The following is an 18,559-nucleotide window of genomic DNA, read 5'->3' as shown; positions in this document are numbered from 1 at the left end:
ACCAACTCTTAAAAAGGGCATTACTTAAGAAAAAATATGATTCAAATAATTGTACAAAGCTCACATTCCTTAGAATTATAATAAAATTATCTCGGGGCACATCTTGGGAACAATCAGTTCAGTTCAGTCTCTCAGTTGTGTCTGACTCTTTGCAAACCCATGAACTGCCTCATGCCAGGCTTCCCTGTCCATCATCAACTCCCAGAGCTTGTATAAACTCATGTCCATTGAGTTGGTGATGCCATCAAACTATCTCATCTTCTGTCATCCCCTTCTCCTCCTGCCTTCAATCTTTCCCAGAATCAGTGTTTTTCTAATGAGTCAGCTTTTTGCATCAGGTGGCCGAAGTATTGGAGCTTCAGCTTTAGCATCAGTTCTCCCAATGATTATTCAGGACTGATTTCCTTTAGGATTGACTGGTTTGATCTCCTTGCAGTCCAAGAGACTCTCAGGAGTCTTTGACACAGCAGTACAAAAGCATCAATTCTTTGGTGTTCAGCTTTCTTTATGGTCCAACTTTCATATCCATTCATGACTACTGGAAAAACTATAACTTTGACTACACTAGACTATTCTTTGGGGAAGAATAGGAACTGTTGATCTTTTCTCAGATGCCAGCTTGGCTTCAGTGCAGGCATGAGTATCAAAGCTTTAGAGTTTGAGTTTTCTTGTCCTGGCATCCTGGACCCACTTTTGCTCGAGGTCAGCACAGGCCTCCTTGACCAGTTTGGCCTTGAAGCTGTGGGGGATAGGAGGGCACAGTTAGATGGAGAACCTTGAGTGTTCAGCCTGGGAGTGTCACTACCGTATAGGAAACATGCCTGGTCTGATAGTCAGGGTGCTGGGGCCGCCTCAGCGATGGAAGAGGAAGAAGGGGCCTCAGGAGAAGCAGCTGCTTTTGTTGGCCCAAAGGAAGCCACCATGTCTCCTGCATGAAGGAACTGAAAGCTGAACCGATGGCTGGACAGGATCTGGGAGGAGGAAGTCCATTTATTTTCCTGAATTCTGTTTTCCCATGGGAAAATTTCTAGGATTGGGTTCAGATCAGATCAGAAACTCAGTCGTGTCCAACTCTTTGTGACCCCGTGGGCTGTAGCCTGCCAGCCCCCTCTGTCCATGGGATTCTCTAGGCAAGAATACTGGAGTGGGTAGCCATCCCCTTCTCCAGGGGATCTTCTTGAGCCTGGGTCAAACCTGGGTCTCCTGCATTGCAGGCAGATTTTTTACTGTCTGAGCCACTAAGGAAGGAGTGGGTTAGAGATGGTTTGAAGCATCTCCAACTCAGTCTGATAAGAATCCTGTTCACTGCACAGGAGAAGAACTCAGGACCAAGGGCTGAGTGTGGGTGGTCATGGTCCACTCACATCACAGCTTCCCAGCGACACTGGCTGCTGGTAATTCTTCGGTAGGTCTCCAGCTTCTAGATAGGGATCTTCTTATTGGTGAGTGTAGAGCAGTAGGCACTTGAACAATTAATTCCTTTACAGTAAAACAACAAAAGAAAGGTGATTCAAGATGTGATCTTTCTGCTTATAAAGTATAGAAAATCATAGAAGGAGGAGTCAAAGAAGAGGGAAATTGCTCATCCTAAATCCAGTGACTCTGCCCTTTCAGATGTTCCTTAAACTCTTGGTTTCACTTGCATGGACTATAAAGTGGGAGAAAAACTGATGACAACTCTAGGCTGACATGCTTGGAGGAGCAAATAGAGCATTACAATTCTTTAGGGCCAGGGGCTCTCAGCTTTGGGTCGCCTGTTAGACTCTAGCCAATCTCTGCTCCATCATGAGTTTTCTTGATACCCACTGCCTCTGCAGAACTGTGTCTCTGAAGTTCAGATTCTGGTCTCCTCCACTGCCCTCCAACATATCTGGAAATATTCTGCACAACGACTGCTAGAGGCCCCCTCTTTGATATTTTGGTCCCCAAACACCAATGAAAGGAACCACGGTAGTAACTGCACTGAGTTCATGCTTCCCAAGCTGGTGTATGAATGCAGAGTTCCAAAGAAGAGCAAGGAGAGATAAGAAAGCCTTCCTCAGTGATTAGTGCAAGGAAATAGAGGATAACAAAAGGATGGGAAAGACTAGAGATCTCTTCAAGAAAATTAGAGATACCAAGGGGACATTTCAGGCAAATATTCATGAGCACAATAAAGGACAGAAATGGTAGGGACCTAACAGAAGCAGAAGATATTAAGAAGAGGTGGCAAGAATACACAGAAGAACTATACAAAAAAGATACTCATGACCAAGATAATCACAATGGTGTGATCACTCACCTAGAGCCAGACATCCTGGAATGTGAAGTCAAGTGGGCCTTAGGAAGCATCACTGAGAACAAAGCTAGTGGAGGTGATGGAATTCCAATTGAGCTATTTCAAATCCTGAAAGATGATGCTGTGAAAATGCTGCACTCAATATGCCAGCAAATTTGGAATACTCAGCAGTGGCCACAGGACTGGAAAAGGTCAGTGTTCATTCTAATCCCAAAGAAAGGCAATGCCAAAGAATGTTCAAACTATGATACAGTTGCACTCATCTCACATGATAGCAAAGTAATGCTCAAAATTCTCCAAGCCAGGCTTCAGCAATACATGAACCATGAACTTCCAGATGTTCAAGCTGGTTTTAGAAAAGGCAGAGGAACCAGAGATCAAATTGCCAGCATCTGTTGGATTATCCAAAAAGCTAGAGAGTTCCAGAAAAACATCTATTTCTGCTCTATTGACTATACCAAAGCCTTTGACTGTGTGGATCACCACAAATTGTGGAAAATTCCTCAAGAGATGGGAATACCAGACCACCTGATCTGCCTCTTGAGAAATCTGCATGCAGGTCAGGAAGCAACAGTCAGAACTGGACATGGAACAACAGACTGGTTCCAAATAGGAAAAGGAGTACATAAAGAATACATATTGTCACCCTGCTTATTTAACTTATATGCAGAGTACAGGATGTGAAATGCCAGGCTGGATGAAGCACAAGCTGGAATCAAGATTGCTGGGAGAAATATCAATAATCTCAGATGTGCAGATGACACCACCCTGAGGGCAGAACGTGAAGAAGAACTAAAGAGCCTCTTGATAAAAGTAAAAGAGGAGAGTGCAAAAGTTGGCTTAAAACTCAACATTCAGAAAACTAAGATCATGGCTTCTGGTCCAATCTCTTTATGGCAAATAGATGGGGAAATGATGGAAACAGTGAGAGGCTTCATTTTGGGGGGCTTCAAAATCACTGCAGATGGTGACTGCAGTCATGAAGTGAAAAGACACTTGGTCCTTGGAAGAAAAGTTATGACCAACCTAGACAGTATATTAAAAAGCAGAGACATTGCTTTGCCAACAAAGATCTTTCTAGTCAAACCTATGGTTTTTCCAGTAGTCATGTATGAATGTGAGACTTGGAATAAAAAGAAAGCTGAGCACTGAAAAATTAATGCTTTTGAACTGTGGTGTTGGAGAAGACTCTTGAGAGTCCCTTGGACTGCAAGGAAATCAAACCAGTCCATCCTAAAGGAAATCAGTCCTGAATATTCATTGGAAGGACTGATGCTGAAGCTCAAACCCCAATACTTTGGCCATCTGGTGCAAAGAACTGACTCATTTGAAAAGACTCTGATGTTGGGAAAGATTGAAGGCAGGAAGAGAAGGGGATGACAGAGGATGGATGAGATAGTTGGATGGCATCACAGACTCAATGGACATGAATTTGAGTAAACTCCGGAAGTTGGTGATGGACAGGGAAGCCTGGCATGCTGCAGTCCATGAGATTGAAAAGAGTCGGACATGACTAAGTGGTTGAACTGAAGTAAGTAGAGTTTTGGTATGCAACCAAAGTTGTTATCAGTGCAAATAGACTATTATATCTATAATTTGTATTATGTGAGCTTCAAGGTAACCACAAAGCAAAAAACTACAGCTGATACATAAAAAATAAAGAGAAGGTAATCAAAACTCACCACTTTGAAAAAGTACCAGTTCACAAAGGCAATGAGAGAGGAAGAAAGAAACCAGGCAACTACAAAATAATCAAGAAACAATGAGATGGCAGTTTAAGTCTTTTCCTACCAATTATTACTCTCAATGTGAATGGATTAAGTTCTCCATAAAAAGCATAGTGTGACTGAATGGATTACAAAGACAGGACCTGACTATATGCTTCCTACAAGTAATTCACTTCAGTTTTAAGGACACATACAGGCTCTAAGTGAAGGGATGGAAACAGATGTTTCATGCAAGTGGAAACCAAAAGAACATAAGTAGGCTATACTTCTGAGTGTATATATACACTCCCAGGTGGCACTAGGGGTAAAGACAAAATAGACATTCAGCCCCAAGCTGAAAGAGACAAAGAAGGTCATTGTATGATGACACAGGTGTCAATTCATCAAGGGAGCATAACAATTATAAGTGCATGTGCTTAACATTGAAACAACTAAATATTCATATTAAGCAAATACTAATAGATCTAAAAGGAAAAATAAACAACAATACAATAATAGTAGGGTACTTAAATACATCATTTTCAACAATAGATAGGTTATCCACACAGAAGATCAATAAGAAAATTTTAGACTTGAGCTATACTTTAGATGAAATACACCTGACAGGCAAAGCAGAAGCAGAATATACATTCTTCTCAATCATACACAAAACATCTTCCAAGATAGATCATATGATAGATAAAAAAATAAGTCTCAATAAATGTAAGAAAATTGAAATCATGGCAAATATCTTTTCTGAACACAATAGTATAAAGCCATAAATAAATAACAGGAGAAAAAGTGGAAATTCACAAATATGAAAATCAAACAAACCCTCCTAAACAATGGGTAAATGAAGAATCAAAAGGAAAATCAAAAGATATCTTGAAACAAGTGAAAATGGAAACTAAAACGTATAAGATGCAGCAAAATATTCTAAGAGGAAAGTTTGTAGTGATTAATATCTTCACCAGAAAAAAAAAAGATCTCAAATAAACAATCTAACTGTACACTTTAAGAAACTAGAAAAAAGAGGAACAAACTCGGCCCAAAACTAGCAGCAGGAAGGAAATAACAAAGATCAGAACAGAAATAAATTAAATTGAGTCCAGAAAAACAACAGAAAAGATCAACAAAACTAAGAGTTTTTTTTTTTTTTTAAGATAATCAAAACTTGACAGTTTGCTACACTAACTAAGATAAAGAGGGAAAAAAGACTCAAATAAATAAAATCAGAAATTAAAAAGAAAACATTACAATAAATACCACAGAAATGCAAAGGATTACATGGGACTACATGAACAATTTACACCAACAAATTAGACAACATAAAGTAATGGGTAAATTCCTAGAAACATGCAACCTACAAAAACACAAATTAGGAAGAAACAGAAAATCTGAACAGACCAATAATAAGTAAGGAGATTGAGTCAGCAATCAAATCTCCTAACAAAGAAAGGTCCAGGACGAGAAGGTTCCCCTGATGCTTTTTTATCAAACATTTAAGGAAAAATTGATGCCAATGTTTCATAAACTCTTCCAAAAAACCAAAAAGGAGGAAACATGCTAAAACTAATTTTATGAGGCCAGCATTACTTTGATATCAAAGCTGGATAAAAATATTACAAGAAAAAAAGACTACAAGCCCATGTTCCAGATAAATATAGATGCAAAAGTTCTCAATAAAATATCCCAAGCTGAATTCAAGAGCACATTAAAAGGATTTTATATCACAATCAAGTGGGATTTAACCATGTAAGGGTGATTCAACATACACACATCAATAAATATGATGCACCACATTAATAGAAAGAAAGATAAAAATCATACAATTCTCTGAATAGATGTAGAAAAAGCATTTGATGAAATACAAAATCTTTTCATGATAAAAACTCTCAACAAATGGGATATCGAAGGAATATACCTCAACATAATAAAGGCCATAGATGACATGCCCAGAGCGAACATCACACTCAGCAGTGTAAGGTTAATAGCTGAAACAGTCGTCTTAATACATGTCTGCAACTTATTTTACACTCCTTGCGTTTAGATATGTGGCATATGTTCACTTCCCTTGCATCCGGGAGCCTAAAAGGAAAATGGGGAAATTCCTTGCATCTCCTTGACCTTGGTACCCCTATTTCCTTCCTTTTTCTACAGAAAGTGTTTTATTTCCAAAAAGCAGAAGCTTTAATTTCAGCCAGAGGTCACATCTTGTGGTCTGACTGGCTATAGCTCCCACCTTCCCTAGCACTCCTGACTGGAGAATAAAAATAGGCCAGTGTCAAGTCACACTTTTCTCTTTCATTTCTTAACATCCTCCTCAGGACAGGGTGATGGCTCAGCAGATTTGTCACTCCATCTTGTGATTCATTCCCAAAAATAAGGGCCTCTCACCCACTGACTTATTCCTTATTCCTATCTGTTCTCTATAAATGACATGCAGAGCCACTAGAGGAACAGAGAGGCTGAGACCAACTCAGAAACAAGTAACTGCCACAGTAAAGCTCAAGTCTTCACCCTCCAGCAGAGCCCTTCTGTGTCAGCTGCCTTCAGCACCCAGGTACTTGTTCAGCCATGCAAACACCCCTCTTCTTCCCTCTGAAGCACATCACACCACTCTGGGTCATGATGAGCCATCAGAGCAGAAGGGAACTCACACTCTCACTTTAACAACTGATTTTACAAGATCAGGAAAGGTCTGAGATGGGTAAGGAGTAAGCCTGATTGCACAGTTGCTCCTAGGCAGAGTCTGGGTGAGAATTCCAGCTGTGGACATAAAATCCAGCTCCTCCCAGTACAGTTCAATTCAGTTCAGTCGCTCAGTCATGTCCGACTCTTTGCAACCCCATGGACCATAGCACGCCAGGACTCCATTTCCATCACCAACTCTCGGAGTTTACTCAAATTCATGTCCATTGAGTCTGTGATGCCATCCAACTATCTCATCCATCCTTTGTCATCCCCTTCTCTTCCTGCCTTCAATCTTTCCCAACATCAGAGTCTTTTCAAATGAGTCAGTTCTTTGCACCAGATGGCCAAAGTATTGGGGTTTGAGCTTCAGCATCAGTCCTTCCAATGAATATTCAGGACTGATTTCCTTTAGGATGGACTGGTTTGATTTCCTTGCAGTCCAAGGGACTCTCAAGAGTCTTCTCCAACACCACAGTTCAAAAGCATTAATTTTTCAGTGCTCAGCTTTCTTTTTATTCCAAGTCTCACATTCATACATGACTACTGGAAAAACCATAGGTTTGACTAGAAAGATCTTTGTTGGCAAAGTAATGTCTCTGCTTTTTAATATACTGTCTAGGTTGGTCATAACTTTTCTTCCAAGGACCAAGTGTCTTTTCACTTCATGACTGCAGTCACCATCTGCAGTGATTTTGAAGCCCCCCAAAATGAAGCCTCTCACTGTTTCCATCATTTCCCCATCTATTTGCCATAAAGAGATTGGACCAGAAGCCATGATCTTAGTTTTCTGAATGTTGAGTTTTAAGCCAACTTTTGCACTCTCCTCTTTTACTTTTATCAAGAGGCTCTTTAGTTCTTCTTCACGTTCTGCCCTCAGGGTGGTGTCATCTGCACATCTGAGATTATTGATATTTCTCCCAGCAATCTTGATTCCAGCTTGTGCTTCATCCAGCCTGGCATTTCACATCCTGTACTCTGCATATAAGTTAAATAAGCAGGGTTGGGGACTTCCCTGGTGGTCCAGTGGCTAAGACTCTGAGCTCCCAATGCAGGGGGCCTGAGTTCGATTCCTGGTCAGGGAACTAGCTCCCATATGCCACAACTAAGGCCCAGAACAACCAAATAAATATTTTTTTTTTTATTTTTAAAAGAAAAAAAAAATAAGCAGGGTGACAATATGTATTCTTTATGTACTCCTTTTCCTATTTGGAACCAGTCTGTTGTTCCATGTCCAGTTCTGACTGTTGCTTCCTGACCTGCATGCAGATTTCTCAAGAGGCAGATCAGGTGGTCTGGTATTCCCATCTCTTGAGGAATTTTCCACAATTTGTGGTGATCCACACAGTCAAAGGCTTTGGTATAGTCAATAGAGCAGAAATAGATGTTTTTCTGGAACTCTCTAGCTTTTTGGATAATCCAACAGATGCTGGCAATTTGATCTCTGGTTCCTCTGCCTTTTCTAAAACCAGCTTGAACATCTGGAAGTTCATGGTTCATGTATTGCTGAAGCCTGGCTTGGAGAATTTTGAGCATTACTTTGCTATCATGTGAGATGAGTGCAACTGTATCATAGTTTGAACATTCTTTGGCATTGCCTTTCTTTGGGATTAGAATGAACACTGACCTTTTCCAGTCCTGTGGCCACTGCTGAGTATTCCAAATTTGCTGGCATATTGAGTGCAGCATTTTCACAGCATCATCTTTCAGGATTTGAAATAGCTCAATTGGAATTCCATCACCTCCACTAGCTTTGTTCTCAGTGATGCTTCCTAAGGCCCACTTGACTTCACATTCCAGGATGTCTGGCTCTAGGTGAGTGATCACACCATTGTGATTATCTTGGTCATGAGTATCTTTTTTGTATAGTTCTTCTGTGTATTCTTGCCACCTCTTCTTAATATCTTCTGCTTCTGTTAGGTCCCTACCATTTCTGTCCTTTATTGTGCCCATGAATATTTGCCTGAAATGTCCCCTTGGTATCTCTAATTTTCTTGAAGAGATCTCTAGTCTTTCCCATTCTATTGCTTTCCTCTATTTCCTTGCATTGATGACTAAGGAAGGCTTTCTCATCTCTCCTTGCTATTCTTTGGAACTCTGCATTCAAATGGGTATATCTTTCCTTTTCTCCTTTGCCTTTAGCCTCTCTTCTTTTTCTGAGCTATTTGCAAGTTCTCTTCAGACAACCATTTTGCCTTTTTACATTTCTTTTTCTTGGGGATGGTCTTGATTACTGCCTCCTGTACAATGTCACGAACCTCCATCCGTAGTTCTTCAGGTACTCTGTCTATCAGATTTTGAATCTATTTGAATCTATTTGTCACTTCCACTGTATAATCCTAAAGGATTTGGTTTAGGTTGTACCTGAATGATCCAGTGGTTTTCCCTACTTTCTTCAATTTAAGCCTGAATTTGGCAATAAGGAGTTCATGATCTGAGCTACAGTCAGCTCCTGGTCTTGTTTTTGCTGACTCTATAGAGCTTCTCCATCTACTTATTTAACCCCTTTTTATATTTGTTATGTTACAATTAGACTCTCTGTATGTTTTATAACCAATAACAAATTATTGTGGCTGTATTTATTTTTTTAACACTTTCGTTCTTTAACATTGGTATTAGAGTTAAGTGGTTAATACACAGAACTATAGTATTCTGAATTTGACTATATGCTTACCTTTACATGTTGTATATTTTCATATAACTAATTAGTGTCTTTATTTCCGTTTACAGAACTCCTTTCAGCCATTCTTCTAAGGCAGTTCTAGTGGTAGTAAATTCCTTCAAGTTTTGTTTATCTGGGAAAATCTTTCTCTTTCTTCATTTCTAAAGGACAACTTTTCCAGGTAGAGTGTTCTTGATTGGCAGTTTTGTTGTTGTTGTTTTTGCTTAAGCACTTTGATGAGAACATCCCACTCTCCTGACTGTTAGTTTCTTCGTGAGAAATCTACTGACAGCCTTATGGGTGTTGCTTTTTAAAGTTGCAAGCTTCTTTTTTCTTGCTCCTTTAAAAATTCTCTTTGATTTTTGACAGTTTTATTAAAATATGTCTTGCAGAAGGTCTCTTTGAATTTGCTTGGGGACCTATAAACTTCAACAACTTGAATATCTAAATCTCTCTACAGATTTGGGAGGTTCTTAGCCACTATTTCTTTAAATAAACTTTCTTTACCATTCCCCCATCTCTTCTCCTTCTAGGACTTCAGTAATTCACAGATTGTTTCTTTATTCTGTAGACCACAATGTCATTCTTCAATCTTTTTCTTTTTCCTTCTCCTCTGATTGATAATTTCAAAGGTCCTGACTTCTATTTCACAAATTCTTCTTCTTGGCCCATTCTGCTGTTGATGGAACCTATTGCCTTTTTCATTTCATTCACTGTATCTCCAGCCCCAGAATTTTAAAAAATAGTTTTCCTTTGTTAAACTTCTCATTTTGTGCGTTTTTTGCCTAATTTTGTTGAATTGTCTTTCTTCACATTCTTGTAGCTCATTGAGATTTCTTACAAAGCTCACATTAAACTTGCTTTTCAGGGAAATTATAGATCTCCATGTCTTTGGAGTCAGTTACTAGAAAATTATTGTGATCCTTTGACGCTGGCAAGTTTCCTTGATTTTTCGTATTTCTTGAAGTCTTTCTTCAAAGCGTTTTGGTTTTTTTTTTTTAGAATATTTATTTATTTGGCTACATTAGGTCTTAGTTGCCGCCCTCAGGATCTTCTATCTTCCTTGCAGCATGCAGGATCTTTAGTTCCTGACCAGGGATTGTACCCAAGCCCTTCGTACTATGAGTACAGAGTCTTAGCCACTGTTTCACCAGAGAAGTCCCACTTTCTTTGAATCTGAAGACTCAGTCACTCTCTCAGGTCGTGACTGAGTGATTTCAGGGGAGAAATACTTTCTATCGGCACTGCTAGGGATTTTGACGCTGTCTTAGAATTTCTAAATATATGCTTGCTCCATGCTTTAAGCTCCCTCTTGTGGCAGAATCCTTCAACTTGCTTGCCTCCTCTCAAGCCTGCCACACACCAGGCCAAGTGCTGACAGCCTGGCTTGCTTTCTCAAGGGCAGAACTAAAGCCAAGGTAGGTCTCTGCCTGGCGCGCAGATTCAGGCGGGTTTTCTGCGCGTGCTCACTAGGTGTCTGCCGAAGCTCACTCTAGTCATTTTCAGGAATCATCACTGGGAACCAGCCCTGTACAGGATGGATATGGGTGTAGGTGAGACTCATGTGGTGATGCGGGCCACTTAGAGGGCTCTGCAGCTGAGATCTTTGGGGTCTGCAATGCAATTACTAGGATCCGCCTCCCTCTGATGCCTCCCCAAAATTCTTTTTTAAAAATATTTTTTGATGTGGACCGTTTTTTTAGTCTTTATTGAATTTTTGTTACAATGTTGCTTCTGCTCGATGTTTTGCTTTTTTCCTGGCCTGGAGGCATGTGAGCTCTTAGCTCCCTGACCAGGGATCGAACTCGCACCCCCTGTGTTGCAAGGTGAAGTCGTAACTACTGAACCACCAGGGAAGTCCCTCCCCCAAAGTTCTACCTGCTGCTTCCCAACCTCTACTTAACCCCTGGTCATGCAGTTCAGGACTCAGTACTCTGTGTGGAGCAGGAAAGAAGTGGGTCTCCATAGCAGTGTCCACATAGCTGGGAAACTGGAGAAGGTCACACTCCCACTCCCTCCCTCCCACCCCCCAGTCACCAGCCTCCCAGGAGGAATAATCACACCAGCCAAGAAGGTTTCTCTTGGCACTGAGCTGTGCCGCTTTGGGGGAAGGGTGATGCACGTCATGTGAAACTGGTCCTCCTACTGTCTCCAATGTATCCACACTTGAATTTTTTGTTCCAACTGTGTGGTGTGCAAACCTGGATTTCTCCACTACAAACTTGGCTTCCACAAAGGCTCTCTCATCTATGGGTGATTGTCTAAGACACTGTTCTCCAAGGGCTTCCAAACCACAGATGAGGTGCCAATTCACCGGCTACCGCAGATCTCATAGTCAAGACCATGATCTGTATGCTTTTGACCTAGCATGGGTGAATGGGTGGGCAGGACTCCTCCCAGGTCGCTTGGCATATGGTGCTGGATTTCACAGCTCCAAAAAGGCACTTTTGTCCATGGCTGGGTGCAAAAGTTGTTGATGGGGATATGTGAGCAAGGGACATCTTATTTGGCCATCTTCCTGACTTCAGTCTTCTTTCCATTACTTTTAAAACTGCTTTTGTGTGCTACATAGTTGCTAGTGTACTATTTCGTTTCCTTTTTTCTTTTATTATATATTTTTGAGTTATTGTCTTAGTGGGCACAATGAAGATTACTGTTATTACTGTCATCTGTGAGCACCTAGCTCAGGTTAACACCATCCTAATTTCAATACTGGTTTTCCCAGGTGCTCAGTGGTAAAGAACCCACCTGCCAAGACAGTAGACACGAGTTTCATCCCTGGGTCGGGGAAGATCCCCTGGGGGAGGACATAGCAACCCACTCCAGTATTCTTGCCTGGGAAATTCCATGGACAGAAGAGTCTGGCGGGCTGCAGTTCATGGGGTCGCAAAAAAGTTGGACGTGACTTAGCAACTAAACAACAATTACAACGGTAGATGTGAACTTTGACATATAGCACTCCATCCTTACCCCTGCTTAAAGTTGCTATAAATGGAGGAAGGGGGGTCGGAAGCTAAGGGATGCAGAAAACCTCTAGAAGTTAAAAAAGGTGCTGCAACTGAAGATCCCAGCTGTGACAACTAAGACAGCGCTGCCTAATACCTAAGTAAAAATAAATAAATAAGTATTAGAAGTTGGAAAAGGTGCGAAAGCCGATTGTCCCCTAGAGCCTCCAGAAGGAAGCCCTCTAGAAGCCCTCCGGACCTACTTTAAATGTCCAATCTCCAGCACTGTAAGATAATGCATTTGTGTTGTTTTAAGGCATAAAGTTTATGTTAGTTTATTACAGTGGCAATAAGAAACAAGTACAGAGTTTGGTACCTGGAAGTGGGGTGCTGCTAGGCAACCGTGTATGCTAAGTTGCTTCAGTCCTGTCCAATTCTTTGCAACCCTATAGCCCACCAGGCTCCTGTCCAAGGGAATTCTCCAGGCAAGAATACTGGAGGGGGTTCATGTGCCCTCCAGGGGATCTTTCCGACTCAGGGATCAAACCCAAGTGTCTTACATCTGCGTTGGCAGGCAGGTTCTTTACCACTACGCCACCTGGGTAGCCAGGGGTGCTGCTAGAGCAAACACTGGAAAATACAGCAGTGGCTTTAGAATGGGGCAATGAGAAGAGGTTGGAAGAATTGTGAGAATAGTAAGAAAAGCCTAGGTTTCCTGGAACAGACCCCTGGCTGCTACAGGATATGAATTCACTACACTTGGCATTCCCTCCTAAAACAGGGCCTCTTGCCAGAGCTTTGTGCTCAGAGATTCATTGTGCAAGGAGCAAGGAATCCCATGCTTAGCTGGCGCTGAAACAGATGGACCCAAGGTTTTCTGAAAGTGAATAGATATGCCTTGAAAAGGAAACGTGAACAGATTATTTTGGGGACTTGAGCACATGCATGGCCTCTCTCTCAGCCTCCCGTGGTTGCAGACTCTCTATTTCAAATCTGCCCGACATTAGAAGATCTGATGCTCTGTAAGCTAGATGATGATGCCCCCTCTGTTTGCACTTACTCTGTTTTTGCCTCCTGGCATCCACTGGAAGTCGAGTGATCAAGGCTGAGGATTGGAGGAGGGAAGGAGGGGCAAGGGAGACTGTCGGACCTGGCACAAGGATCAACGAGTGCCTTTAATAGCTGCCAATGAATTGTCTGTTGACTGATAGACTCACAGGGCACTTGGGGAGCGTTCCTTGGGGCTTTGATGGAATCCCTCAGCCAGAATCAGGGTCTCCAGGACAGGCTCAGGAGTCTGAAAGCAGAATCCCCTCTTCCTCTTCCTCTCTAGGTGGTAGAAATGAAAGCTTTCCAAAAGACACACTCCTGGATCTCAAAACCCAGGTTCTACTGAGTTTCTATTTGTAACACATCATTGTTGTTTTGTTGTTTAGTCACTAAGTCGTGTCTGACTCTTGCGACCCCATGGACTGTAGCCCACCAGGCTCCTCTGTTCAGGGGACTCTCCAAGCAAGAGTACTGTAATGGGTTGCCATTTCTTCTCCAGGGGATCTTTTGGACCCAGGGATTGGACAAGCATCTCCTGCATTGGCAGGCAGATTCTTTACCACAGAGCCACTGGGGAAGCAGTACACCATTATCCCCATTTTATTGATGGAGACTCAGAATATTCAACCTGCCCTAGGTGAGAGTCAGTGCCAGTTCTGGGATTGTCCTTCTGTCAGTCCTTCTGTCCCCAGTGTCCTTCTGTCAGTCAATGGTCTCCCTGCTGCCAAAGGCACTGCCTGATCTAACTTGATACATCACCCATCTCCCCACCAGAGTGGCCTGGGAATCTGCAATTTCACCATGCAGAGTTTATTCAATAGGACAAGATATCCACTTTCTTTAGTGGAGGAGCTGTCTGTGTCTACGTGGGTCGAATGCCTCACAAGGAGATCAAATGCCATGCAAGAGAATAGACACCTTAGTAGGAAACTCAGGAAAAAGAGGCTCATCCTTCTAACTGGATGTTTGCAGGTTCCTGGAGTTGGGACTGGGACATAGTGGTGGGGAGCCATGCATTCTGGTTTCAGACAAGCTGTCCCCTTAAAATGTGGGTTGTAGAAGGGACTTCATCTTAAGCCACGGTCCTTCTGCTCCATCTAAAACACCTAGCCTTTCACTCTGCCCAGATCATTTTTCCAGTGTTACCTCTTAGACTGCATATTCAGACATTCGCCATTTTTTGCCTGGACCACAGCAGTAACTTCTCTCTTGTCGCTACTTATCCAGGTCTGCATGAAGCCCATGAGGTACATTTACTGAAACTTATGTCTGAACCTCTGAGCATGTCCTTTCTCACTGGACCAATCATTCCCAACATCTCCTTTTAACCTATGAAGTTGGGAATTAACTTGCCACCTTGATATTTAAAACTCTCTTCTCAAGCTTTATTTCTCATCTTATCCATCACTTGAAAGGCACGGACCTCAATTCCCATCTAATTGTTTTTCTCCCTCTTTGATCGACACGTCAACATCACTTTTACCTCTAGGTATTTGCTCTCACTCTTTTCCTTTTCCTTTTTTCCTATTTCTTTTCACCCCACGTAGCTTGTGGGATTTTCGTTTCCCAACCAGGGATTGAACCCAGGCCCTCAGCAGTGAAAGCATGGGCTCCTAACAACTGAACCACTAGGGAATTCCCTCTCTTCTTCTTCATGATCTGGAAATTTCTCTAGAAAAGTCTCATTCAATCATCAAAGATAAGTTTAAGTCATGTCTTCCTTTTTTTTAAAAGATTTTTTGAAGTGGACCATTTTTAAAGTCTTGATTGAATTTGGTACAACATTGCTTCTGGTTTTTTATTTTATTTTATTTTTTTTGCCTTGAGGTGTGTGGGGTATTAGCTCCCCAACTAAGGATTGAACTTGCAGCCCCTGCATTGGATGGCAAAGTCTGAGTCATATCGTCTTAATTAATCTTAGCAATGGTCATTTCCCAATGTCTCCAGTGTGTGTATCACTCCAAGTTGGAGGATTAATTGGAGGGGGAGAAATTAAGGGAAAGTAACTGAGTTAGGGGAAAGTTGCAATAGATTGTGAGAGAGGGTGAGGGCTGTGAAGACAACAATGGTGGTGAGCTGGCTGCTGCTACACAGGGGACAAGGGTCACTGGGATTGGGGCAGATGATGTTGGCATGACAGCGATGAAATGCCTGATTGCGTCCTGCCTTAAAAATTCTTCTGTAGGAACTCACATGAGCTCACCTGGTGAAACAGACCACAGCCAGTTCACATTCTTATTCTTCCCAAACATGAGCCTCACACTTTGAAACCCTGCTCCTCCCCCATCAACCAAGATTATACTCAGTTTTTAAGTTTCCTTCAAGAAAAGGCCAACAGTCAGGTTTTGTACAAAAATATATATGTGTATTTTTTCAATAGTTACATAATATATATTTCCACAATAGCAGTTTTAGCAATGACATAGAATGTAAAACCAAAAGTTCTTGCATTAATCATTCTTGTGAGGACTCTTCCACCATCCCAGGGGTAGAATTGAGATTCACAGAGGAAAGCAATTTGCCCAAATCTCCATAAAAACAAACAAACAACCAAAAAGAAAACAAAAACAAAAAAACACTAGTAGTCATGGAAGATAAACTTAAAGCACCAATAACTTAAATAAGATTAACATTACTTAAGGCATCATGTTTCATATCAATAAAGTTCATACTCTTTAAAATTATAATAAGGTAATATCAGAGGGCAGTTAGGGAAAGCCAGAAGAACACAAATTGTCTTCAGATTCTTGGGTTGTGGAGTGAGTGCTCAAAGCTTCGGAGTTTGGTTTTTCTTGTTGAGATGGTTTATGGAGTCCTGGACCCATTTCTGCTTGGGGTCTGCACATATCTCCTTGCCCAGGATGGTCTTGAAACTGCAGAGGAAAGAGAGAGGGTAAGGTTAGATGGAGTTCCATTGAAATCTCAGCCTACAAATGTAGCCCATTTGCCCCAAAGCTGCCATGGGAACTCAAGGAGGAAAGCAGGTGGAAGGAGGGAGCCCATGGCAAGTTAATCATAATAGATGTCCCAGTTGAAACCATCCTGACTTCAGGCTAAAGAGACTGGGATGGCCTGAATGAGCACCCAGAGGGAGCGTGATGTTGGGGGGCACTTTTGGATATTGGATTAGATGATGTAACTCTCTGACGTCACGTTTGTGTGAGCCTTGCCCCTTGCACCCTGAGGAAGAACTGGACACCCGGAGGACTGGTGTCCTCAACTTACATCACAGCTTCTTTGGGACACTTGCTGCTGGTGGCTCTTCTGTAGCTCATCAGCCTCTGTGTGGGGATCTTCTTATTGGTGTATGTATAGCAGCAGGTGACTTGGGAGTTAATTGCATCTGGAAATAGAACCACAAAGAAAAAGCATTTTAGAATGGACTAGGTTCTTTCCGATCTCAATCAGAGCAGAAAAGAGGAGTAAAGAGAAGGCAAGATGGCATCAGGGGTGCAGGGAGAACCCTTTAAATCATAATATTTCAGCTTGTGCTTCAAAGCTACAGTATCAGATGGACTCAGTTTCCTAAGCCCTAAAATGGGCATATAGCACTGACAATGAACTGAAGGAAGGGAGCTTTGTTAAAACTAGATAATTTTGGTAAATTCTATTAGTAGGAGCAAATAATCCAAGTTATCAAAGTGAGCTAAGGGTCCCCTTTAGGTAAGAAGAAATGGATGCTTGGTTGTGAGTTTCCCTGATACCCACTCTCTCTGCAAAACTGAGTCTCTGGAGTCCAGATTTCAGATCTTCTCCTCTGGCCTCCGTAGTATCTGGATATACCCTGCCAGAGACCCCCTCTCCTTGTATCCCAGTCCCCACATGCTGCTGGAAGGAGCCAGGGCAGTAACTGCGCTGGGCTCAGGTTTCCAGAGCCGGAATCCTGGAAGGAGCTGGATTTGAGGTCCACAGCTGGAATTCTCATCCAGGCACCGTCCAAGAGAAGTTGTGTGATCAAGCTCACTCCTATGCCTCTTGAACTTTCCTGATCTTACAGGTACCCTTCTGCTCTGCTGGCCCATCATGACCCAGAGAGGGGGCGATGGGCTTCAGAGGGAAGAAGGGGGCTCACCTGGCTGAGCGAGCACCTCGGTGCTGAAGGCAGCTACTGTGAGCAGCAGGCACAGGAGGGCAGCGGAGACCTTCATGTTGCAGCGAGAGGATTCAAGCTTCAGCGTGGGAGCTGTTGGTCTCTGGATTGGTCTCAGCCTCTCTGCTCCTCCAGTGGCTCTGCCTGCCTTTTATTGAACAACCGAGAGGGTGGAGTCCATGAGAGAGTGAGGCTGGCCCCTGGCGGCATCCTCCTCAGTGAATGACGAAGTGGAATCTTAAATGTGCTGAGCAAGTGAAGCAGCCAGGACATTTCCAGGAAGTAGGAGAGGCAAGCGGTGGGTCAGGACTGGGCAATTTTCCATTTGCAGCTGAGAGCAAAAGAAAGGGGGAGGGGCAGGGTGCAGTTATATCCTGAGACCGCAGACGTAAACCAAATGGTTTATTCTTAAGATTCCCCTTTTCTGAAGTGAAAACTCTGCAGAAAAGAAAGGAAGCCAGGGAGATAGAAGTCACAAGGATGCTGAAAGAAAGCATTCTCCCCCAAACTCCCCTCCCAGCCAGGCTGCCACATAACATTTAGCAGAGTTCCCTGTGCTATTCAGAAGGTCCTTGTCGGTTATCCATTTAATAAATATAGCAGTGAATCACTTATGTGCATAATAAGAAATGGGTTCTATTGAGCAAATGACTGGTCCACCCTCAAACAACAGTCCAGGGACCTTCAAGCCAAGGAGGAGTCCTAAAGTCTTGGCAGGCACCCCCAATAGCGTATGAAATCCTTTTGCTCTTTAAAATGTAGGATGGTGGTACAAGTGAAGCTTAGTAGAACTATAGGGTTTTTTTAAACTATAAAACTGAATTCTATTAATAGAATCATCAGATTTAAGATGTGGAAGAAGCCATCTAGATCATGCAGATGTAATACTCATGCAGTACTTAACTCTGCACTGGGAATATTCAGTACTCCAAACCCATCCATAGGTATTGTTCATTTCCATTTTATAGTCAGAAAGCCCAAGTACAGAGGAGTTAAGGAACCTGTTCAAGTTCCCCCAAACAAAACCCAGTGTCTCTGCTGTCACGGCTAGGACATACTTCGAGATGAAGGGGCACATTCTCTAGCTGGCTGCCTGATCATATATCTGGATGCCCTCTGGCCTCAATCTCTGCCAAA

General features: G+C 42.4%; 1 protein-coding gene across 1 annotated transcript; it reads right to left on the bottom strand.

Annotated features, from left to right (window-relative positions):
• Positions 1-15,675: 15,675 nt before the first annotated feature.
• Positions 15,676-17,564, bottom strand: LOC122449214 (C-C motif chemokine 2). The gene is made up of 3 exons (XM_043480753.1): positions 17,405-17,564; positions 16,558-16,675; positions 15,676-16,205 (listed from the first exon to the last, which is right to left on the bottom strand). Exons 1-3 carry the CDS (start codon positions 17,478-17,480, stop codon positions 16,100-16,102), a joined length of 300 nt encoding a protein of 99 aa, XP_043336688.1. The 5' UTR covers positions 17,481-17,564; the 3' UTR covers positions 15,676-16,099.
• Positions 17,565-18,559: the final 995 nt, after the last annotated feature.

Source organism: Cervus canadensis, chromosome 1 (assembly GCF_019320065.1).
Source record: "Cervus canadensis isolate Bull #8, Minnesota chromosome 1, ASM1932006v1, whole genome shotgun sequence".
Taxonomy (NCBI): Eukaryota; Metazoa; Chordata; class Mammalia; order Artiodactyla; family Cervidae; genus Cervus; species Cervus canadensis.
The sequence above is the reverse complement of the archived record's forward strand: the minus strand, read 5'-3'. Positions and strand labels throughout refer to the sequence as shown.

Excerpts from the sequence above, each read along its gene's own strand:
- LOC122449214 (XM_043480753.1), bottom strand. The coding sequence starts at position 17,480 with ATGAAGGTCTCCGCTGCCCTCCTGTGCCTGCTGCTCACAGTAGCTGCC. Across the intron at positions 16,676-17,404 it reads CGAGGTGCTCGCTCAGCCAG|ATGCAATTAACTCCCAAGTC; the intron begins GTGAGCCCCCTT and ends TTCTATTTCCAG. Across the intron at positions 16,206-16,557 it reads TGTCCCAAAGAAGCTGTGAT|TTTCAAGACCATCCTGGGCA; the intron begins GTAAGTTGAGGA and ends TTTCCTCTGCAG.